Source organism: Poecilia mexicana, unplaced genomic scaffold, assembly GCF_051168715.1.
Source record: "Poecilia mexicana isolate PSO_F unplaced genomic scaffold, ASM5116871v1 scaffold_3, whole genome shotgun sequence".
In the NCBI taxonomy this organism is placed as follows: Eukaryota; Metazoa; Chordata; class Actinopteri; order Cyprinodontiformes; family Poeciliidae; genus Poecilia; species Poecilia mexicana.
This window is the reverse complement of record NW_028263372.1, coordinates 36,533,844-36,557,971: the sequence shown is the minus strand read 5'-3', so window position 1 is coordinate 36,557,971 and position 24,128 is coordinate 36,533,844. Positions and strand designations below refer to the sequence as shown.

General features: G+C 42.1%; 1 protein-coding gene across 1 annotated transcript in view; it reads right to left on the bottom strand.

Moving 5' to 3' along the window:
* The window catches only part of LOC106909694 (multiple epidermal growth factor-like domains protein 11), a 102,247-nt gene that overhangs the window by 20,279 nt on the left and 57,840 nt on the right, over positions 1-24,128 (bottom strand). The window contains exons 6-13 of the mRNA XM_088004544.1: positions 17,468-17,714; positions 15,929-16,049; positions 15,071-15,207; positions 11,021-11,233; positions 9,734-9,908; positions 4,614-4,734; positions 3,026-3,189; positions 2,529-2,631 (exon numbers count right to left, since the gene is read on the bottom strand). Coding sequence (XP_087860670.1) covers positions 2,529-2,631; positions 3,026-3,189; positions 4,614-4,734; positions 9,734-9,908; positions 11,021-11,233; positions 15,071-15,207; positions 15,929-16,049; positions 17,468-17,714 — 1,281 coding nt within the window. The remainder of the gene's footprint in view (positions 1-2,528; positions 2,632-3,025; positions 3,190-4,613; positions 4,735-9,733; positions 9,909-11,020; positions 11,234-15,070; positions 15,208-15,928; positions 16,050-17,467; positions 17,715-24,128) is intronic.

Genomic DNA, 24,128 nt, shown 5'->3' with positions numbered 1-24,128 from the left:
TCCTAAACCGTCTCACTGTGCAGCTAAAAGTGACAAATAGCAAATAAACTGGGGTCAAATCCGGGGTCAACGACCTTTAAGTTTAAAGATTTTAAACTTTAAGTTTTTTTTTTTACTTTAATAAGAGAACGAAAGTTGTATTTGTTTTCAGCTCTGCAAACTGCCCTGTGGCTTTATGCGACACGTTTCAGCAAACAGTCCCTCTTTGTTCTGAATAAAAAGATATTTTAAATAAAATATATTATTTCTATGAAAACTGGAACCTTTGTATTTGTGTGTTTCTGGTACAGCCGTTAATCTGACGCACAGCTACATCCGCTAACAGATTATGAAGCTGGGTGTTCATTCCTGCTTCTGAGCGATCTGATTGGACGCTGAAATTAATATTGTTTGTTGTGCTAAAAGCAGTTAGAGTTAGCCTATCAGTGAAACTATGCTAACCCATAATAGCATTTCAATGCTAACAGGTAGCAGCCGCACAGATGCTATCGCTAATGCTAGCGTCCAAATTCACATTTGTAAAAAAGGATTTATTGATAGAAAAACCAATCAGAAGGTTTAATAACCTGAAGAACAAATTAAAAACGATAATTTAGCAGCAAAAAGGTTTTTAAATGAAAATGTTTCTGATGGTTTTTGATTAAAAGGAAATGAATTAATTACAGATCCAGAATTTTACTTGAATCTTTGACTGAAACCTTTTACTAAAGTGTATAAAACTGAATTTATTGATGTTTTAAGATGGAGAAGCAACAGAAAGCTAGCATTAGCATTTTTCCTGTAAAGTACAGAAACGAACCGAAGGATTCTCCTCACATCAGGGTCTGATTGTGCAAAAGTTTTAATGCGTTTTATGTGTTAATGTATTTTTATCTGTTAGAGTGTCAACATGTTTTAAACATAAAAATATATGATTCTGCAGGATTTACCCTCATCCATCAACTCTGAGCAGCTTCCCACAGCATGATGCTGCCACCACCGTGATTCACTACAGGGACGGATGTCATGTTTTTATGACTTTTTAATTTTGTGTTTTTTTATGTAAAGCACTTTGACCTGCCTTACTGCTGAAATGTGCGATAGAAATAAACTTGACTGACTGACTGATTGATTGATTGATTGATTGATAGATTGATTGATTGATTGATTGATTGATTGATTGATTCTTCCACATCTTTCCTCCTGTGTTTGTCTTCGGCGGTTCGTCATAAATCAGGTGTGAACTTTGACCTGAACAGTTTAATGTCCTCTTTCCTGATTGGCTCCCCTGCAGCAGCTCTCAGTTTCTCCGCGGCTGAAACGTTTGTGAAGTTATTGCCGGTAACTCGGCCGTTACTGAACCTGAATCTCCATCAGGTTTTGAATTATTGGTTTTGAATGTTCGTGTGTCGCATCGATCTGTTGTCTCCTCTCTCTCTAACGCTTCTCTCCCTGCTGGGATGAATTTTCCTCCACATCAGCAAGAAAAACATTATCCGAGAAAATAAATGGTGAGACAATTATCCGATGAAATCATTCGTTTCCTCCAGATTCTGCAGCGTCTGGCGAGCAAAATGTTTGGCAGATCCGACTGCGGTCATCAGAAGAGCTGCTTATTGTTTATTATCACAGAGCATCGCTTTCATAATCTGATCTAACTGATCTAATCACAGCGACTGACACAGGGAGGACCAGAGAGGAAGAAGCAAACATGTCTGCGTTCATAAAAAAGATTCATCTTGATTAAAAATGCAGAACTTTTTGTTTTTACCGGAATAAAAGCCACAGTTTGAAGGAAAGAAGGAAAATGACAGACAGGCTGCAGGTTTTTCTGTTTTGAGTTTTTTTTTTAAAGAAATGTTTCACTATAAGGATTCGACTTTTTATTTTCTCCCTCACTTTATTATTGACGTTGATGTTTAATCTTTTTTTATGTTCTTTTGTGTCAAAACGAGGGCTGGACTATTTCATATCAGTCCATTTAGATGATAATTGATTCGTTTTTTGTTTTAAATATCAGAAATATTAACAAACTGCAGTTATATTTTTCCTGTTTTATCCAGAGTTTCATTCCACTTTGTTTTAATTGCTTAAAAACAAAACCAGCTGATTTACGCCAGTTACGCAACACGTTGTTGCTAGGCAACCAAAGAGTGAGTGAGTTGATGCCACCAACCTAGCTTAGCTGGTAATGAGTGGTGGAGCAGCGAAAGCTTTTCCTCTGCCTACATCTCCCAGAATGCTGTGCGGCTCAGAGTTCAGTGGATATTGGATATAGAATATATTGGATATTCTATCAGATGTAATATTTATTGATACTGATCACGTGTTTATCATGACTTTTATTGTTAATGGTTTATTGTCCATCAAAACGTCTGAATGAAAATCTGAGAGCAAACACAAAGTGTATTTGGTTTGTTTAGTTTTGTTTACGTGCCGGCTAAATGTGACTGGGCGCTAATGCTAGCTAAAAATGAGAAACAGATTTTTAAACAGTTAAATTTCAATCGAATCGTTTGCTAAAAGTCTGACTTCCTGCCAGAACTCACCGGTCCAGCCTGCGAGGCAGCGGCAGGTTCCTGTCAGCGGGTCGCAGCCGTCGGCGTGGAGACAGTCGCATCTCTCCCTGCAGTCCAACCCGTAAGACCCGTCCTGCGAGCAGAACCAGGACGACACGATGAAAAAGGTCCAGAACCAACCAGAACCTGCTCAGGCTCATTCATTCAGACTCAAACGCTTCAGGTTTTTAAATCTTTAAAATTCAAACATAAAGAGTTTCAACAGGTCTGAACCGGAAGAGAACTGCGCCGCTGAACCGCCATCTTGGTAGGCAAACGCAGCACCAGCACGGATGAACCACAGCTTCCAGAACAGGTAAGGAATCTACATTAATGCTCCTGGCTGATGTGAAAGAGAAAGATCAACAAAATCGTTGCTGTCAGGATCAGCCTGTAGCTTGTCTATTGTTGTCATAGCAACTCCCTAACAACAGCTACCTACCAAGATGGCTGTCAGCTCATCACATGAGAAGGATGTTCAGACTTACGGGACAGAGGACGTCGCAGTATTCGCCCCTCCAGCCCGCTGAGCAGGTGCAGGAGCCGTTGACGGGGTCGCAGGCCGCCTCGTTGGCGCATTGACACGTCTGGTTGCAGCCGGAGCCCCAGGAGCCGCTGGAGCAGGGGATGGAGCAGTCCACGCCCTGCCAGCCTGCGGGGTGGAGACAGCGGCGCCCGTCAGGGAACGGGTACCTGACTGCTGCTCAGCAGCAGCAACATCAACCTTAATAGTCACTCCAAAAACAATCAGTTACTCCTGCAAATATTCCTGAGTGAGACCATGGAAGAAACTGGGAGCAACAAGCCGGAAAAATGGGAGAAAATCTGATTTATCCTGAATTTAACGCCACAGAAAACAGCAAGATCAGCAAAAAAAATTCTAAAATGGGACAAATATTGAAAACAGTCGAAGTTCATTTGGAAGAATTCAGGTGTGATGAATTAAAATTATGTTTTTCACTCTAAGTAAAAAAAAATTATTAAAACAAATCAAATTTGCAAAACAAATACAACATTAAATTTTTTTATGAGTCTGTCTACAGACTCGGCCAGAAGTCCTTGAAGATGTTTTAGAAAAATATTTGGACAGATTATCCCAGCCAGCAAACCCAGGTGGGCCCCATATGGGGAAAAGGAGGGCAGACAATATGGGCCCCATATGGGTTTGCCCATAGAGGGCCCATGTGGGGTTAAAGACTCTTTGTGTTTAATCCAGAAACTAAACTAGAAAGAAGTGAAATCTGACGCTTTACTGCAACAAATCCTGGTTATTTCTGACTTGTGGCCTAGTCAAAGCATGAACTTAAGCATGCTGTTCTTGCTGGAAAACCCTCCAGTGTGTTTAATTGAAATCATTTCAGCAGAGCAGAGCGGGGTCAAAGTTCATCCACAGATGTGACCAGCAAGTTATCTCAGTCTGAGCCAACGGTTGGTTCTGGTGTCGGTTTGTAACTCAACCAGATTTTCTCTCTTTGTTTACATTCAGCATCAGAATCTACATTCATTCATTCATTATTCATTCATTTATTCAGCTGTTTCTGATCATGGATGTTTTCCTCTAATGTCTCTGTTTTCTGCAAAGCTTCTGCAGTGAGATGTAACTGGACCAAAAGCAGGCCAGAACCAGAACCCCTTTAATTACCTTTGTTCCCCTCGCAGAATCTGAGCCACATTAATATTTAAACAGCCGGATATTAAAAGACAAAAACACAGAACTTAATGAAAAGTTCTGGACAACATTAGAGCTGGTGCAGGATGCCGCATTATTATTACAGAAACATGTTGGCGTGAAGCACCCGGCCGTTTGGACTCAGAACCAGAACCTGGAGGGAACCGGAGCCCAACCTGGTGCCGTTTGGACTCAGAACCAGAACCTGGAGTGAACCGGAGCCCAGCCTGGTGCCGTTTGGACTCAGAACCAGAACCTGGAGGGAACCGGAGCCCAGCCTGGTGCCGTTTGGACTCAGAACCAGAACCTGGAGGGAACCGGAGCCCACCAGAACCTGGAGTGAACCGGAGCCCAGCCTGGTGCCGTTTGGACTCACAACCAGAACCTGGAGGGAACCGGAGCCCAACCTTCTCTGCAGATGCAGGCGCCGTCCACATGCCAGCAGGAGGCCCGGTTGCGGCAGGAGCATGCGGCGGAGCAGTTGGCGCCGTGCAGACCCGGAGGGCAGCTGATGGAGCAGTCGTCTCCCTGACAACCACAGAAACAAGTTTATTAGTTCAAACATTCCAGCAACAAGGCGCATCATGAAACATCAATAATTAGGAAATAAAGTTTACATTTTGTCAAACGAATCATTAAATCATCAACCAAACCTCAGGATGTTGGTCAAAGTTCCACTGGCTGAGTGAGAAAAATCCTGCTGTTGTTGCTAAAAACACATAAAAATATCTAGAAAAATATCATCAACCTTTTTCTACATGTTAGGATTTGGCTTGCTGTCTTTTTTTAAATCTGGAAAAAGAACGTTTTCTGTTTCAAATCTATTTTGATCAGTAAAATATTATGTTTAGTTTGTTGTTTATTTAGGGAAACATAAAAATATACAAGTCTTTGCATTTATAATTTAAAAAGCACTAAAGGTTTTGTGGCCTCCATGTAAAAGCAGTTTGGCAGTTTTAGATGCGTTTCCTCCAGCATCGTCTCTCCGTTAAAACCCGTCCAGGCTCCGGGAGCATTTCGTTTGCTGGCTGTGATGTGATAAGCAGCGAGGAGGAGCCGATGGCGGCCGACGGCGCCCTGCAGAGCGGCATCATGCGGCCGCAGCATCGGCCGCAGCATCGGCCTCATTCCGGCCCGCTGCTGCATTGATCAGCACCATAAACTCTGTTAATTAAAGCTGCCCGCTTCCAACCTGCTGCCTTTAAATTACTATTAATCTAATATTCACAAAGCCGGCCGGCGCGCAGGAGAGGACTTATTAAAAAGTTGGTGAATTAAGGACTTTATAAAAACTTTGGTTATAAATAACCTGCATGGGCTCAATAATTAAAGCCATCAAGGGACGACAGGTGACCTCCACTGCAATAATTACAGGCGGATCAATAGATCCTGATATTTATCATCTAATCAGGACTTTTCACTGTTTCACCAGGAAACAAATTAAACCCACAGACTTCTGGGTAATAAATAAGTTAATATTTTAACGCTGTTTATCTTTTAATTAAAGAGCAGCAGAAGTGAAAACGCGTCCAGCTCGTCTGGCTGCAGCTTATTGTGTCTCGCTGATGGATGTGCACCTGCAGAGGCTGCAGGATGTTTCTGAAAGGTGCGGCAGGTTAATGAGGATGTCCGTCAGTTCGGCTGAAAATCTGAGGAAAATATCACTAAATTAAACAGACGAACGACGGAGCGTCAGGGCCAGGCTGACAGGAATTTGTCTTATAAGGAAGTACAAGAATAAAGTCAGAATATTAGCAGAACAAAAACACTTTCACCAGAAGAAAGTCATGAAATTACTAGAAAAAAGTCGTTTTAATGGGAGTTAATGTTCAACGTGTTAAAAGATTAAATATTTCCTTACTTTTCAAACTGGTACCAAAGAATAACTTCACAAAATGCTCAACGTTTCTCATTTTAAATGTATTTTTTACTACTTCATTCTGCTCATGTTATGACTTTATTCTGGTAACATGAGTTGATTCTTTAAGTTTTAATTTTTCTTGAATTAGTATGAATTTGTGTAGTCATGCTAATGTTAGCGTAGCATTTCCAGAAACTGCCCTGAATAAGACACTTTAACAGAAAATGAAATTTTAGACCTTTGTTGACTCCCATATTTGTTTAGACACAAAAACAATAAAGTTTCTTATTGTTTAATTTTATTAAATCTACTCTAATGTAGAATCAGCCTCAACTTCAGCTTCTTGTTTCCATCCTAAAAAACTCGGATCAGCACCAGGACTGAAACATGTTGGTAGGGAAATCACAGTGTTTTTTTCTTTTTTTAGTAATATGTAAAACACACAAAAAAAGCAAGAACAGGAAGTAAATCTTGTCAGTTTTAATTAAATTTTGTGTTTTTTCTCAGACTTTAAACTCCTGGCAAATAAATGTTGAAAATATTTATTTCCACTTAAAAACGAATCAATCGTCAAATTAAATTCAAGCAAAGGTTAGAGAAGCCGACCTTCCTGAGGGATCAAAGTTCTGCGATTCGTTAAAGGCGGAGACATTTAGACGAAGCTTTGCTGCACTTCAGAGGCCGACTGAGGGAGCTAACAAGGCGTCTGCTGACGGAGGAACAGAGTTTGGACCTCAGGTCAGAGGCGGCCATGTTTACAGGTATCGACCCGACCGTCCGAACTGGTGACAATACTCCAAATAAATCCCGTTTAAAGCCGGTTCCTCATCCACAGCGGCGGCTTCCAGCGCTCCATCAATTCTCTGAGAATCAATAACTCTGATAAACCAAACACACATTCATCTGCGGCGCCGTCCTGCTTTCATCTGCTGAAATCTCTGATGTTGTCGGCCCAATTAGAAAAGCTGCGGCGGCCTCTGTCCGGCCGGACCGGGCAGCGCCGCAGGCGGCCGGGGCCACGGGGCCCCGCGGGGCCACACACACTCAAAACTAACCCTGCAATCACTTCACAGCTTTTCACTGAACGCCAGAAACGCAAACTAAAGAGCTCCAGGTGATTCAGCCAACAGATAATATGAATAAACTTCAGTGTTTTATTAGGATTTTATGAAAAAGAACATAAAAATAGTTTAACTGAAAATGATTCATGGTTTTATTTTTAAAAATGGGACAACATGTCAGAATGAACATTAATAAGTAAAGAAAATGTTCATTTGTGTGTAAATAATTTCCCTCTTGGTGTTAAAACACATAAATAAGAAACAACCATAAACTCATCCATGTTTACACATAATCACTGTTTCCAAATGTTTGAAAATGTTTTGTACATGAAAGGAGAAGTGAGTGATGAGGCTCTGAATGGGTTTGAAGCATCAACAACAAAAATACTTATTATTTTTAGTCTGTTCTTCAACCATCAGATCGGAGCAAAGCGTTATTCTATCCGGTCGGCTTCTTTAGAAACCTGGATGCTAGCATTAGCATTAGCTGCTACATGTTTAGCATTGAGGTGCTATTTTAAGCTATGCTAACTGCTCAGTGTTTTCCAGGGATCAATCAGATCGTTCAGAAGCAGAAATTAACCTGCAGCTTCTCTGTTAGCGGATGTAGCTGTGCGTCAGATTTAAGGGCGGACCAGAAACGCACGACTTGAAAGGTTCCAGCAAGAAACGTCTTTTTCTTAATTAAATGTGATTAATTGCATTAAAATGTTTAAAACATTAAAATCTATTTAATCAATTCATCAAAGTCAATTCATTGAAGGCAAATAGAATATATTTATATTTAAAATGTTTTTACATCCAGAACAAATTGAATGTCAGAATATTACGTTCCACTGTGCAGTAAAGTCACAGTTCAGTTTGTAGAGCTAAAAACAAATCCAAAGTTTTATTCTTTCATTAAAAATCTAAACTAATTCATAGACTTTGGCATCATAAACACAAACTATCACGTTCATTTTGTGGCTCTAAACAGATTTAGTTGATTTGGACTGAAGGTAAAAAAAAGTCTGGATTTGATCGCGGTTTGAGTTTCTGGACCATCTGATCCGATGACCTTAAAATATCGGCTCCAGTGGAAACATTTTCAGGAAACCCGGCTGATGGCATCGAGTCGGTAACTTCACGGCAACGTCTCCTCCTGAGTGAGAGCGCAGCGACAGCAGACGATCGTTTACTGTCACACCTGCTCTCCAACTGAAAAAAGGGAGCGGCGCTTCTTAGCAGAACAGAAACCGATGAAACTAAACACATAAAAATAATTTCAATATTTTAAATAAAAATCCATATTTTCTGTCCTCTGAAGGAGATTTAAAGCTGATCATGTTTTCTGAAAGCTTCCAGGTTGGTTTTTTGTTCCCCTCGTTACTCTGACCTACATCCCAGCTGCACACCTGCAGCTCCCAGGCCTGCTGAGTCTGCAGGTCCGCCAGCTGCACGCTTTCCCTGCACCTGCATGCGGACGCATCGGTCAGGAAGCAGCGCTCCAGTCTTCACAGCAGAGACGCAGCTCCTGTGTTTCTGAGGAAATCCCTTTGATTTGTTGCAGCTGTTTGCTGCGATGGACCAGCAGCTGATGCAATCCGGTGAGACGCGGAGCGTCTGACAGCCGTTCATTAGGCCGGGTCGAGTCAACAGCAGCGCATCAAAGACGGCCGCTTCCACAGAGAAGAAAGAAAACTTTTCCTCCCCTCATTATTTATCGCCTCATCAACTAATGACGGCTGAAGTTAAGAGCAGAATTTGGTAAATTACACAGAGTTAGAAGTTGATCTGTTGCATTATGGGTAAGCAATAAAAGCTTTTCTGAATGTCTAAATAAGCAGAAAATAAAACAAATGAAGCTTTGCTGGCTTTACAGCTTTCAAGATCAAACAAATCACACGATGTTTTAATCTTCCATAAACCTCAGGAACTGTACGGTTTACTTTAAATGATCTGGATCAAAATAAATCTAAAACTAAGACTCTTTCTACTGAGTGAAAGTAAATCAATGTGGCACGACATGAAGATAAAAATTCAATTTCCGCCTTAAAAATGCTTTGTGATGTGAATATTTCTTTAAAAATATTCAGTTTCAATCCGGAGCTTCTAGAAAGTCACAGTTCAGGTTCTGACAGTTTACTGGACCGAGACGACGAGAAGCACAGAGGCCTGGAGAGGACTTACACTGTAAAACATGGCAACGTGATTTAACTGGAAAAGTAACGGCAACTCGAAAATAATTTTGGTTTTAACTCAGAAATTTCATCAAGTTGATTTAAGGAGAAGATACAAGGTATGGAAACTTGATTTTAAAGCTCATTCATCTTCAGTTTAACTTAATAATGTAATTAAAAAACTAAATTAAAACACATAACAGTGTTCCTGTAAAAGAAATGATGAAGACGATGAGTCGCCCTGGACTCGTTCATGCTGCTCTGTCACATGAGACCCACTGAAGTTTGATGAAATTAAAAGCCTGTGAATATTTCTGACATATTGTACCGAAACCCTCAGCAGATGATGGACGTAAAATCCAGGACTGATGTATTTTTTTTCCGCTCTCTGGTTCTATTTGTAACATTCGCTTCCCTCCTGCAGGGTGTCGTGTTTGTTCACTCACGATGAACCCCGGCGCGCAGACGCAGGCTCCGCTTACGCCGTCGCAGTCGGCTCCGTTGGCGCAGCTGCACGGCTCCTTGCAGCCGTCGCCATAGTAACCAGCGGGGCAGGTCTCGTTGCAGTAAAGCCCCGCCCATCCGGCGGCGCAGGTGCACTCCCCTGACAGCGGGTGGCAGCTGGAGGGGAAGAGGCTCTTAGACCAGGGCGGTACAAAGTTTTCACATTACGGGCGACAACTGTGAAGCTAAAATTATCCATGGATCAAAAACAGACACAAACAAAAAGTTTGTATCTTTTGTTATGAAGATATCAAAATTATTCCAGTTCAGTTCATTTTATTTTGGTAAACTGTCAACATTAAACTCAGGAAACAAAAAAAGTAACAATAAACAAACCCATAATTTACCAAAAAGGAACAGGCTGCAGCTACCCTGAAAACAAATTAAATAGGAATATTTTGATGAAACTAGCAGGAATAATCAGTAAATAATTGTAGATGTTTTAGCTAAACTCCTTAGCGAAGCTAAAGAAACACGAGTCGCTCCGTTTGTTTTTAAAACTTATTCAGCAAAGTTTAATCTGTCGAGTAAAAGTTACTGGATGCAACTAACAATTATTTTAGTTATTGATTTTCTGGTGATTAATTAATTAATCACATAATAAATTGGCACATGCAACAGATTTCTTAATCTTTTTTACACAATATTAGAAAAACATTGAAATATGCAAATATACCTTTTTAAATAAGAAAATGAATAATTTTGTGCCTAAAATGCAATAAAATCTGTATATTTTTGTACAGTTGGGCTTAATTACTGCTTGAGTGGCTTTTTTTGGGCGTGTGCTCCAGTCAACATTCATCGATTACTAAGTTAGTCGAGGATTACTTAACTGATGGCTTCAGCCACGATATGTGCGATCAAATTAAAATGAAAGCAAAACCAGTCGGGTGCTTTGTCAGTGATAAGAAAAACTAAGAGACAAACGGGGACAGATACAAGATGAATAGTTTGTGTTGTTACTTAAGTTTTCATTTTTCAGATATTTCATTTTGCCTCATTTCACTTTAACTTGTTTTAGCGCTTCTCCAGCAGCAGCCAATGAAATAAAGTTCTGCTTTTCTTGAATTGTGGACGAGGGCCACACAGGATCTCTCTGAGGGCCGCAAAAGGCCCGCGGACCTCACTGTGGACATCCCAGTCTCAGCTGGTGCGTTCAGTAAAACCACACAGGACGTTTATTCAGATCACTGTGGAGCACGCTGAGCGCAATGTGTTGTTTGCCCCACCTGAGCGTGTTGTTGCCCTTGCAGGGGCAGATCTTGTCGCAGAGCAGCCCGTAGAGGCCGGCGGGGCAGAAGCGGTCCTGGCAGCTGGGGCCCTTGAAGCCCTCGCTGCAGAGACACGCCCCGTTGATGTGGTAGCACCGGGCCCGGTTCAGGCAGTCGCACTTATGGGCGCACTGCGGGCCGTACGTTCCCACCGGACATTCCTCCTGGCACCTGGACAGGAACAGGAAGTTACATCATCATCCTGCTGCCACGGTTACCAGAAAACACTGTGACTGGCCGGTTTCACAGCAGGTTTCATTTTTAATCCAATTTAAAAACTTTTTGGTCTTAAATAATCAGGTTTGCAATATTTGTTTACACTTTTTACATCTCGGTTTTATTAAATTCATTTATGTTAAGTCATTCAACCCTAAAGCACATACTGAACTTAATGAAAAAACAGAAAACAATACATGAAAATGTAATAAAAATACTAAAAATAAAATTAATACACATTTAGGGCGACAACTAAATGTGCATTTAGTTGTCGCCCTAAATGTTAAATATTTAATTTATTTAACTAAATTAAATTAAAAAAAGAAAACAAAATACAACCAAAATAAGAAAAGTAATAATCCAATTAATGAAAAGACATAAAAACAAGCAAAAATAAAAATTAAAAGAAATAAAATGCTTAAAAAATAATCAGATAAGAAATAAAAACCAACATGCATCATTATAAAAGAAAAAAATACAACCTAAATATCAAAAATTCAAATGTTGAAAAGAATTAAATGAAATGAGAAAAAAACAAAATAAAATAAAAAAGACAGAAAAATATGTAAAATACTTAACAAATGAAAAAAATACAACCATAATAACAAAATACATGAATAAAAACTCAAATATGAAAAAAAATCAAATAATATGAGAAATATAAAAAATAAATTAAACAAAACGCTGAAATCCTAACAGAACCATTTCTCCATCCCTTTTGATGGTTAAACACAGAAACCAGCCAGAACCAGTGGAGGTCCAGTTCATGCCTGATGAATCAGATTATTGTTGATTTGTTTTCTGGAAATGAAAGCAGCTGTTTGCCTCCAAATGTTTCTGTTTCAGGTTCTCCTGCAGCCCGTCACCGACGGCAGCGCGTTTGACTTGCAGATGCCTCGCTGGGAGCTTTATTAGACACGGCGTTATTAAATGAATGCGGTCGACAAGGCGGGCGGCGCCGTAAATCCTCCTTTATGAAGGCTTTTATTGGAAGAGTTGCCGAGCGGCGTAAATCCAGCTGCAGGATCAGCGAGGAGGAAGTAGTCTGCGCTGCCGGGAAAACCTTTTGTTGTGTTTATTAGCCTGCACTCAGTGATATTAACGAGGCCCTGAAAATAATGGAAGCACCTGCCAGAGGAACATGACGGCAGATAATCAGTTAATATTTTAATTCAACATGTAATTCAAGAGTCGGAATAAACTGGAGAAATCCTCCTGCTTTCCTCCAGAGGTCCTGATAAACCTTTAGGACTTAAACTGAAGAACCTCTGTTGATGGTTTGGCTGTAGGGACAGGAGCGCCTCAGGGACGGGACTCGGACCTCCAGCGCAGGTCAGACTCCAATCACCACAGAAAGACTCGGATGACTCAGCAGTCGTCAGGCGGATCAGAGAAGCTGAGGAGTTCAGAGTCTCATCAACAACTCCTGCAGTGGCAGCATCAGAACCAGGGACTCAGGCTGCTTCCTCCTGTTAGACCCGGTTCTACTAGAACCAGAACTCCATCTTCTGCTCATCTCCAGCTGCTGTGGTTCTGAGTCAAACCAACCTGTTCCCCTCCTGGCCTGTGGGGGCGCTGCACCAAGAACCACTGAAGGAAACGACACAAAAACCTCTGAAGACACTGAGAGCAACTTCCTTCTTCACCAGATGGAAACAAGATGGAGGCGTCAGATTTTAGTGGTTGGAGGATTTCTCTTTAGGCTAAAGACCAGGAGCCATTTCTGCTGCTAGCGCTGGGCTAGCACATTAGCTTTGGTTGGATTTACCCAGAATGCCCTGCTCCAAACCCAGACCGAGGTTTGGAGGACCAGAGGTCAGAGGTCATTTAGCATTCACACCAACCGGACCGGACTTTGACTAGGCAGATGGACTGGAGTTGGATTAAGGTGGACTGAACAGAGCTGGAGGGAATGATGCCGCCTTAAAAAGCTCAACTAGCTGATAACAGGAAGCTGGTTCTGTTCCGTGGTTCATATATGAAAAACATTATGAACATGAGAGAGAGTCTTCAGTCAGAAGCGTTTGCAGACTTTGTAATACAGACTGCTACAGCAGCAGACATCAGCCTCAACAATGACAGTTAAATCCCACTTATGGTTAATAAATGATTCTTTAAATTGAGTTTGTAACTGAATGAAGCTTTTTAGTGCAGAAACATGAATAAACACTGAAAATCTAATTTTACACCAAAAAGAAAAAAAGATAAAAATCTGAATATTTGAACAGATCTAACAATAAATGTTAGGACTGGGCTTTAAATGTAAAAATCGTCCTTCGAACATTCATTTATTATCCAGAGACAGATTAATGAGGCTGCTGTTGAACAATAAAACCAGCGCGGCGGCGGCGGCGGCCTCTCAGGAGGTCGGCAGGCTCGGCGTTAAACCCTCGGCCCCACAGGCGGCAGAGTTTCTGAGCGGCTGATGGAGGCAGCCGAGTCCGGCCTGCTGCATTCCTCACACGTCCAGCAGCAGAAACCATTAAGAAACAGACAAATCACTCAATTAAAGCGGCGCGGCGAGGACTTCTGTTGGGCGTCACGTTTAAATCACGCCGACTCTTATCTGGGCTAATTCCATTAGAACGCGGACGAGAGGAAGAGAAGCAGTCTGGGAATTATTCCATGTAGGCTAATTCAGCTGTCTGAGCCCGGATGGATGGAGGTAATTTGGCTTGAATGAGAATAATGACGGGTGGAGGGGGGGAGATGGAGGCCACAGGATGGAAGGGTTAAAGCTGGGGTGTCCAAGCTGGGGGGCGGGGGCCATTTATAACCCCCAGGCCGACTTCCTACGTCCTGATGCAGATGGAGACGTTTTATTTTTAATTATTACAGACATTTCATCCCAAACAAAGTCACTCATATCTGACTTCCACTCCAAAGCAGACTTTGGTGAACCAAATTCTGCTAAAATGGCTTCAGTGAAGAAAAGACTGAACCAGTTCCAGCTTTTATTGCTGAGACAAAAAAATTCAATCTAGAAGAATTTACAAAATGGATTACCTTTTCGTTTTTAATAAGGCAAATGGATACACCCCTCGTTAAGTTCAGATCGACACTGATTTACACGTCTTCTTCCTACTTTATGTAACAAAGAGGCAGTGGTGAAAAAATATGTACTGGCAGCAGGGGGGCATCCGCTAATCCGCTAACACACTAATAGCAGGGCTAATTTCCCTTTAGCAGTCTAGCTAACTTTGAAAATGTTTAGCAAACTTAACTTCCCTTAATTTAGACAAATTCTAAAATGAATAAATTCATAAATGAGCTAAATTAAACACAGACAGCAGAGAAAAAGATAGAAACAAATCCAATAGCTGAGGGTAAAACAGAACTTGTAATTATTGTGTCAAAGTTAAATTGTTGCTTAAGGGTTGCAGTGTTTCAAGCAGAGATGAAGTTAGCGTTTAGCATTAGCTTCCCCTAAACACCATGATGGTGTAGCGGTTTAGCATTAGCTTCCCCTAAATACCATGATGGTGTAGCGGTTTAGCATTAGCTTCCCCTAAATACCATGATGGTGTAGCGGTTTAGCATTAGCTTCCCCTAAATACCATGATGGTGTAGCGGTTTAGCATTAGCTTCCCCTAAATACCATGATGGTGTAGCGGTTTAGCATTAGCTTCCCCTAAACACCATGATGGTGTAGCGGTTTAGCATTAGCATCTAACTCTTTAGTTGACGGACCCACCACTGCATTTTGGATGCTCCTATTTTGTGGCGCAGGTAAAAATGTAATGTTTTGTGACGCCAGTGGCGCTGAGCGGCGCTGGAGAGGGGTTAGCTCACCTCTCTCCGATGTAGCCGGCGGTGCACTGACAGACGCCGCTGATGTGGTCACACAGGCCTCCGTTCCGACACGTGCACTCCTCGGAGCAGTTGATGCCGAACCAGCCGAAGGGGCACGGCTGGGCGCACACCGGACCCTGACGGAGGGAGGCAGGAGTGGGTCAGAACAAACTCACATGTTCACCCACATATCAGCAAGGCTGGTTCACATGTTCTACTCTGTGCACATTTATTGTAAAATAAAGTATTTTATATGTACTGGATGTATTCGTAATTTGAGTCGAACCTCTGCTGACCGGTGATATTTCACCAAAGTCACTAATGATTTGGCAGCTTAAATGATTTGTTTCTGTGTAAGTCATTGTTAAACGGATCGAGCTTCAGCTGTTGGACAGATGGATCCACATCTGACTCTAGAAAACTTTGAGGAGATCCTGGTCCAATCCGTGACTGCAAGGCTTCCAGGTTCCAAACCATCATACCTCCACCACCGTGCTTGGCACATGGTTGTAAAGCATCCAGATGCAGTTCTGGAAAGCTAACTCCTGCTATCCGCCATCTTGTTTCTGGAGGGAAGCAGAGTTCTCCTCCGGCCGTTGAAGCAGCCATGCTGGTTCAGATCAGGCACTTTCTGCTGTAGGACTGAGCTTCTTCTTCTCTGCTGCTGCATGTTTACATTCTGGTAAATAAAACGCTGCTGGTAATCTTAGCCCAGGTCTACAGAACGGATGGTGTTTTAGTTGTACTGTGACACTAAAGGTGTTCCATACTGTTTCGTGTTGCTCTGATTTCCTCTGTTTGGTGCAGTGAGAATGTTTCTGATGGTCTGCAGCGGGGCGGCGGCGTGCGGGGCCATACCATCCAGCCGGGCGGGCAGTGACACTCCCCGGTGACGTGATGGCAGGTTCCTCCGTTCTGACAGGAGCAGCGCTGTTCGCACATGGAGCCGTGTTGACCTGGAGGACAGGGCTCCTCACAGCTGCAGGAGACAAACAGAAACATCTTCATCTGCAGCAACACAGCCGGGGAAAGATGCTGACTTCATCCACTCACACAGAAATCATTATTTGCATATTTCAGCAGCAAAAGACAGCAGGAGAAAACCTTCCCCCTACTGAACCTCACTGAGTTACGATCTGAAAATTAGCATAAATTCCTTCCCATATCTTCATCATATATTGTATTCCTGGGGAAAAGCTGAATGAAGACACAAATTAATGTCTCAATGTGGCTGAAAAGTTGTTAAAAATCTAGAAAAAAAAAGCTTCCAGATTCACTTTCTTCTCAATTCTGCAGTAATTTTTAATCAAAGTCTATTTTTATGGAACATTTCAAAAAGTGTTTTACATCTTACAAGTCACCAACTGTGAAACCAGCAACAAACATTACATTTTATCATCAAACATATTGATCCATGTTCCAGTTATTGTTAATCAAAGGCAGCTGTGGGTTTTTAGCTTAGATTTAAAGGAACTCAGTCGCTGCGTTTCCATTACTAATACGCTAAAACTTTGTCAATATTCCACTAATGTAAAAAAAATGCAATTGCTGTGTTTCCATTAGATAAAAAAAATGCAATTGAAATACATGAATAAGTTTGTTTGTGCAATAATCCATTAAAAAAACACACAACGCCATCATCCTCCAACTACTTCCTGTTGTCCTCTTTGTCATTTCTGGCAGTAGTAACATCCAGCGGCTGATCACATGACTGCAAACTGCAGTTTCCATTGCAGTTTGGTAACACAAGCTAATTCTGATACAGAAAAAAAACATCTTAACGACGTCACATCCTGGGTTATTCTGAGTTGTTTTGATTGTTTTCAGTTTCATTATTATTCTGTTTCATCGTCGCTTTTTTTGATTAAGTCAGCCTTGTTTCTGTTTTACCTTTGTTCTGTTCTTCTTATGCTGTTCTAGTTTGTTTATTTTTTTATTTGCTCTTTGTGCTTTTCTGGTGTTTTTTGTTCTCCTCTGGCTCCCTGAACTCCCTGTGATTTTTAGTTTATCTTTAAAGAAGATTCAGCTCCTGTCTACATTTTGATCCATCTGCAAACTCAAACCCAAGATGAGCACAAAAAACTTATCAAACAAAAACAGAGTTTATTTTAAATTGCTGTGTTTCCATTAAGTATATTTATTTTTGTGATTCCAGTTCGGTCGTTATGGTGACTGAAATGCAGTTGGTGTTTCGGCTGTTTTGCAGTTTTCTGGGAGTTTGTTCCAGATTTGTGGTGCATAAAAGCTGAATCCTCCCTGACTGACCAGAACCAGAAAACCTGAGTGGAGAACTGATCCATCAGCAGCAGATCTTTAACGTATTTCAGTGATTTATAAGCTAACAGACGTATTTATTTGGTGAGTTATTGTGCGTTTTGTTCTGGTGGAGCCACTCACAAGCTGCCGGTGTAGCCAGGCGCGCAGAGGCACTCCCCGCTCTGGTGGTGGCAGGTGGCGCCGTTGAGGCACTGGCACTCCTGCATGCAGTCTTTGCCGTAGAGGTTGTGGTGGCAGTGCTCCTCGCAGCGCCAGCCCTGGAAGCCGTCGGTGCAGACGCAGGCCCCCGTTATCGGGTTGCATTTGGCCCCGTTGCGGCACTGGCAGCGGTTGGTGCAGTGGGGGCCCCAGAAGTCGCTCTCACAGCCTGAAGAGAGGCGGGAAGAGGTAAAAACTGGGAGAGAAAACATCACTGCAAAACAGATGGAGAATTTTAATTGTAAATGTTTTAGTTCAGAAAGTAAATATTGTTTACATTTTGGAAAATCAAAATGCAGCAGGATATTAAGAAAACTTTGATTTAGTTTATTTGTAACAGAAAGTTCAATGTTTATAGTTTGAGAAATATAAATAATCTGAGTTTTGATAATATTTTGGCAGTTTGGTCTAAAAACAGGTTTGTTCTCTGTGTAAATCTTAAAGTTGCCAGTTAAATGAAAACACAGTGAAGCTGTGATGTTGGTTTTCTGCAGGTTTGTGACAAATCTTCACACTGTGAGGTTTTTAGCTCAGCTTCTAATCAAGCTGAGCTCCGTTTAAATCTTCTACACACATTTCCTTGCTCTCAATTAATATTTCATAAAGGAATTTGGTTAATTATTACAGCTGATGATTTCAGTGGGAGACAAATTGTTTTCATGTCATGAAGGAGATTAAAATGGAACGAGGGAGCTGCTCACTTAAATGCATCTCTGCTAATTGGTTGTTTATGGATGTTTGCATCATAAACAGCAGAATTATTTCCATGTATGTCTGACGGCTCCTCCGCTGAGGTCCTTCTGGAAAATGTCCAGATGTCACCTGTTGGCTCCGCCACTGAGAAGTTTCTCCTCTGATCCAGAACCGTCTGAGGTTCTGATCACGATGACAAATATCAGAACAAAATTAAGTCAGAACAATTACAGTAACAGGTCCAGATGGCACTGCTAGCGAAGTTCAGATGGTCAAGCGACAAAAACCCAAACACTGAGCTGAGCAGAGCAGTGACCCCCAGTGACCTTGGCAGCCCCATGTGGCCTTTGGGGGCCAGATCTAAACGGCCCTATGAACGACTTTCAGGCTCATGTTGAACCTTAATGGGCCTATGTGACCTTGGGAGCCATATTAGTGACCTTACTATGTGACCTTAGCCAAAATGTTAGGGGCCAAATTCATTACTTTAGTAGCCACATTGTTGACTTTAAATGCCCTATGAGTGAATTAAATGCTACATTAGTGACCTTAATGGCCCTATGGGTGACTTTACAGCCCATATTAGTATCTTATTGGCTTTATCAGTGATCTATAACGATCCCTTCAGAATGGCTCATTTCATCAGATGTGTTGCAAAAATCCTCAAAAAGTGGAACAAAACTCTAAATAAATTCAAAGTTTTCTTTCTGACTCTGAAAACCCAGATCAGCCTGACCTGCCTCATGAAATGAGTAAAATCGTTTTCATGTCCAACATGATGACAGCTGTCTGGACCTGCTTGAGCATTCGCTCCACATTCCCTCCGATGTTAAAGAGGACAAACGTCTCCGTGTTTAGCATTCAGGTTTGAATTAGCTGCAGACTGAAGGAATCATCTGGGAGAATTAAATGTGACCTCTGCTGCTGAGGAGGAACCGCCTGCTCCAAATCTCTGATTGTTCCTTCATCCTGGGTGGAAATTCCTCCTCTTCCTCAGATGAGCAGCAGCAGGTTATTTTAGATTAAGCTGGAAGCAACAGGAGGTTTATTCTGCTGGCCGAAGCTGAAGCAGAGCCGAGTGGAAACAAACTGTTCGACATGCAGCTCCGGAGGATCTGCATCAGATCTTCACTCACTCTCTGGCTCTCAGACATGAGGACAGACGCAGATTTAGACTCTTATCGGCTTCACAGACGAACGCCGCAGCGAACAGACGAAACGAATCGAGGAGAAGAAAGATGAGAAACATGTTTCTGATCCGAGATCTGAGGGGCGGAGGCAGGAAGTGGCTGCTTCATTCATAAAACACTCGCGTTTTTCTGCTCAGTTTGGTGATGGGATGCTTTTCAGGAGAAGCCTTTCCTCCAAGCTGCTCCCAATATTTACTTTACAGAAGTCGTACAGTAAGGTGATGAATCGTGGAAATATTCCAGAACCTGATGGGAAGCTAATGGGACGGAAAAAACATATTATTGTGTTTTATCTGAGAAAGGCACTTCTGTGTTTGATGTATGATGATAGGCTGAGCGGAGGGACTCTGAGTGAACGGCCATTTGTTAGGAGGAAAACCCGGGAAACGTTGCGACCAGCGGGAGGATAAATGGAGGCGATGGCTTTTTTCTGGAGTCATGGGTGGCGCTTTCACAGATATTCCAGCGCTAAATGTTTCATCAGGGCTGTGCTGGACAGAGCAGACAACGCATTCATCACATCAACACTCTCCTCCTTTTCAATCTTTCCCTAATTTACTTCCTCCTGTCCGCCGTTTCCCTCCTCCCGTCTTTCTCTCTAAGACTCAGAGTTTCTGCTCACTTCCTCTAACTAGTGAGCCGGCACAGTCAAATCCTTTATCCTCACACCGCCTCAATTATTCAGCAGCAAAGAGTCCAAATCAAGTGACTAATGACTTTGATCAAGAGTAGCTCGCTGGCACTAAGGAGAACTTTCTGCACTAAATTAAGAGCAGCATAATATGAGCTGGCAAAGGCCAACTGCTGCAGGATCAATTGGAGGTTTGTCCACAGCGGCTCTCACCTCTCAGCGCCAATAATAAACCCACAAGCTGCTGATTCTCTCTGCTTTCTGAGAAAAACGCCGCAGAGACCAGAACGCGTCTCCAACCGAGGAGCCGCGTAAAATAACTACATTTACAGTAAAATAACTGGAGAGATGCACACAGACAGAAAGAAGCTGGAATCCAGCTGGTTTTGACCCAACCGTGACTCAGAAGTCTCATTTTCCTCTGGTCAGTGAACGCATCTTAGCCCTTCCAGGCTGGACGTCAAAGACGCGCCGCTAATGAGAGGATAAAAGTTTTCCAGCATCAGAGAAGCATGAGCATCACACCTGAGAGGCACTGAAACCTATACATGACACAAACATAAAACATACCTAATGGTGCAATCACAACTGGACCATTATGTTTTTAAGGAAATTATTTTTCCTTTTGCTTCCATTTCCTGCAGTTGCAACATTTTCTGTTTGTATTCATTTTTTATGTTTGTGTTTTATGGAGTTTGCATCATTCATGTGTTTTTGCTGCACATTTTGTCTTTAATCCACCTGAATGAGACTGATGTCTACAACAATACAACAGATACAATGGTCTAGTCAAAGTGCAGAGCTCAGATTGGCCTGAAGCAGCCGTGGAAGTTCCTCCATGGCGGCCTGATAAACCAGACAGGAAGTGATAACTCAGCTGCTGGTTTCTGTAGCGGCGTCAGACGTTGTAACTCTTTACTCGATGGTTTCACTGCATGTTTGGAGGAAATAAAATGTGTTCAGGAAGCTTGTAATCATCAGCACTTCTGCCTGCTGGGCGGTCACCACCCCACGGATTTAAACCTTTAAACCAGGAGGAACGTTTTTCTTTACAAACAGCGGCGAGTCGGCCGACAGGAGGCTGAAACCGACCAGCAATTACAGGTCATTACGGCTCTGACTCATCAACGTCTGATACACGGCAACACAGAAAAAACAAAACCCAGAGGAGGAGAAGGACTGCTTTACGGAGGAGGAATGAAAGGAAAGCAGCCATGAAGGTGAATAATCGACTCAGCAGGACGAACTGAAGACAATTAGAGACTTAAAGGTTCACAGAAGGAGAAATGAAGTCCAGGACGAGTCGGAGCCGATTTCAGGTAAATCCAGGTTTAAAACGAGTCACAGCGTTCTGCTTCCCCTGCAGGAAGGAGACTTTAGCAGCTTAGAGAGGAACGACTGGAGGACACTTCAAGAAATTAAAACTGCCGCTTTGTTGTTTGTACAGAAACAAACTGAAACTAATTCCTGCTTAAAGTCCCAGACAGCAGGATTTAAGGCAAAGTGATGATCCTGTTTGGTGCTGATCCATCCCATCACGACTGCTGCTCTGAAGGCTGAATCTGGACTTAATGCAGTTTGATAAGGAGGAGCCCAGAGGAAGCTGCTGCTGCTCGCTTTTAATCAGAAAACCGCTGGAGAACGACGAACCAACTAATATCACTCAGCTCTACCCATGCAGCGACTCGAAGCCACTTCACACGGCTGCGTTTCACGGGCCCAGCGTCCAGCCTGACGACTCTTCAGCCAGGAGATCAAACCTGCAGGCTTCAGATCAACCAGATGGAGCAAATCCAGACAGCAGCGTTCAGGTTTCATTCTGCTGTCGGTGCTAAATGACATGCTGTTCCCTGAGGCGTACCACAGGGCTGTGTGTTGGTTCACCTGATTCTTCAGGTGATCCGTCTGTTTCTTTTTGTGGAAACTTGATACTCTGGAAGTGTGCATCAGGCTACATTCACACTCAGATCCGACTTTTTCACCGCAGTCTGATCTTTTCACGATCTGAGCTGCTTCCAGATCTATCGGAACTAAATCCGATAGTTTTCAAAGCGTCTGCAGGCTGAACGCTCAGGTTGCATTGTATCCCACTTTTCCGTCGTTCATGTGAGACATGGACGCAAACATCTGAAAATGATGATAATAAAGTGATGAAAGCAGACTGAGTCAGTGAACGCATCGCATCCCAATGTCCTGGTCCGATTCCACACCCAAACTGGACTGGGTCAGAACCGGGTCAGAAGCTGCAGCTCCACTAAAGGTTGTTTGCTGTTAGCAGTTAGCTTTCTGTTTATCAGCTTCTTCATCTGCTGTCGCTCTCAACAGCTTCAGAGACGGCGGCCATCTTTACTGCCACTGTGGGACGGCTATGTTCTTCTTCTTGGGTCGCTTTGGGTCGGAACCGTTCACACAGAAGTCTGACTGCGTTCGGGTTCAGTTAGTAGGAGGAGCAAACGCAGAAATAATTAGACTTCAGCAAAACGTCAGAATTTGAGCCTCCAGAGTAGCAGAAAAAATGTTCAGCTATATTTTTAATCATGTCAGTTCTGGTCCTCCATACAGAACCAGGATTAACTTAAATAAATGTAATTAAATCAAAAGCAGATTTTTTAAGAGTGAAATTTTGGTGCATTTCTTGTTTCTTTCCTGATTAATGAGCATCTGGGGTGAAATCTACCTCATTAGTTCATTTTTAGCTTTATGTCAAAAACTGCAGCAGCTTTAAGTACAAAAACGTATTAAAATAAAAAAAATCTCTTGGATATAAATTTAGGTTTGTTTGATTTGTTTCCTTCAGTTTGAAGCTGAAGAATAAAAATGAAAAAATGAGCTGCAAAAATCTGGCAGTTAATTAACATCATTTTTACCATTTGGTGTATTTCTTTATCCTTTGTAGTTAGACCTGTTTTAATTTTAATTAGAGGTATTTCTCGTTTCATAAACCTTTTTACCTACAGCAGGTTTTGTTCTGCTGTTTTGGTCCCTCCAGTCGGTGGATCATTTCATCTGTAGATGTTTAGTCACATTTTTCAATCAACTCAGCAGAAAAATGATGTCAACAGTTTGGATGAAGGTGAATTTCCTGGTCCTTCTGCGCTGCGTAGTTTCTGGATGTAAACAGGCTCTGGCCGATGGGTTCAGTGATTTATCTGCAGTCTGACAGGAAGACCTACTTACTGATTCTCCATGTGAATCTGTCTCATGTTCTGCAGCTGTTTTCTCCTCTTTGCTTCATTTGCTGATTTGTTCAAGCAGAATAAGTGAAATAAAAGCAGCTCTTTGCTCATTCCACCAAACTCACTTCAGAAGAGGCAGAGCGTCTGGAGGAACGTCCAGCTTTCCGCCAGTTTGACATTTTTTAACTTCACTGAGTCACAATATAAAGTTTTTATTAAAGTTATTGCTCGTATTTTACTGGTTTGAATTGTTCTTGGTGATGTGCAGGGAGAATTGATGCCGTCATTAAATCGCTGCTGAACCTGTTTAATGGATTTCTCTCGTCTTTCAGCCATGAAATGAAAGGAAAGAAAAGGTTTCATTTGTTTTACTGGACAAACGTCCAGGAGCCAAAAATGGCCCCAAAACATCTGGAGCTGAAAACAAACACATCAACAGAGTAAATGTTTTAGATTTTAAACTGAATGTAAAATAAAAACCTGCTGCTGTAAGTTTTAATCCAGCCTCAGGTTTAATCCCAGAAGCAGGATCACTGGAACCTGCTGGGATTTGGGTCAGAAACGACTCATTTTAAAGCTAATTATTTATTTCTAATGTTCTGGAGTTTGATGATGTAAGCAGCAGACAGAGGCCCACAGCACCACACATCCTCCTCCTTACTTCACAGCTCCAGGTAAATAAACTCCATGTTTATGATAGAAATGTTTTTTCCTCCCAACCAGCGTTGAATCCTGGATTAAGTTTCCACAACTGACTGATAACTATCAGAAATAAATAGGTTTTATTTTTGTTTAAGTCATTTTCAGATCCTTCAGTTTCCCATAACATTTTATGTTTTACTTTTTAAAATGTCACCAAAAACAACAAAACATGAATTAGTCGCATGTGGAGC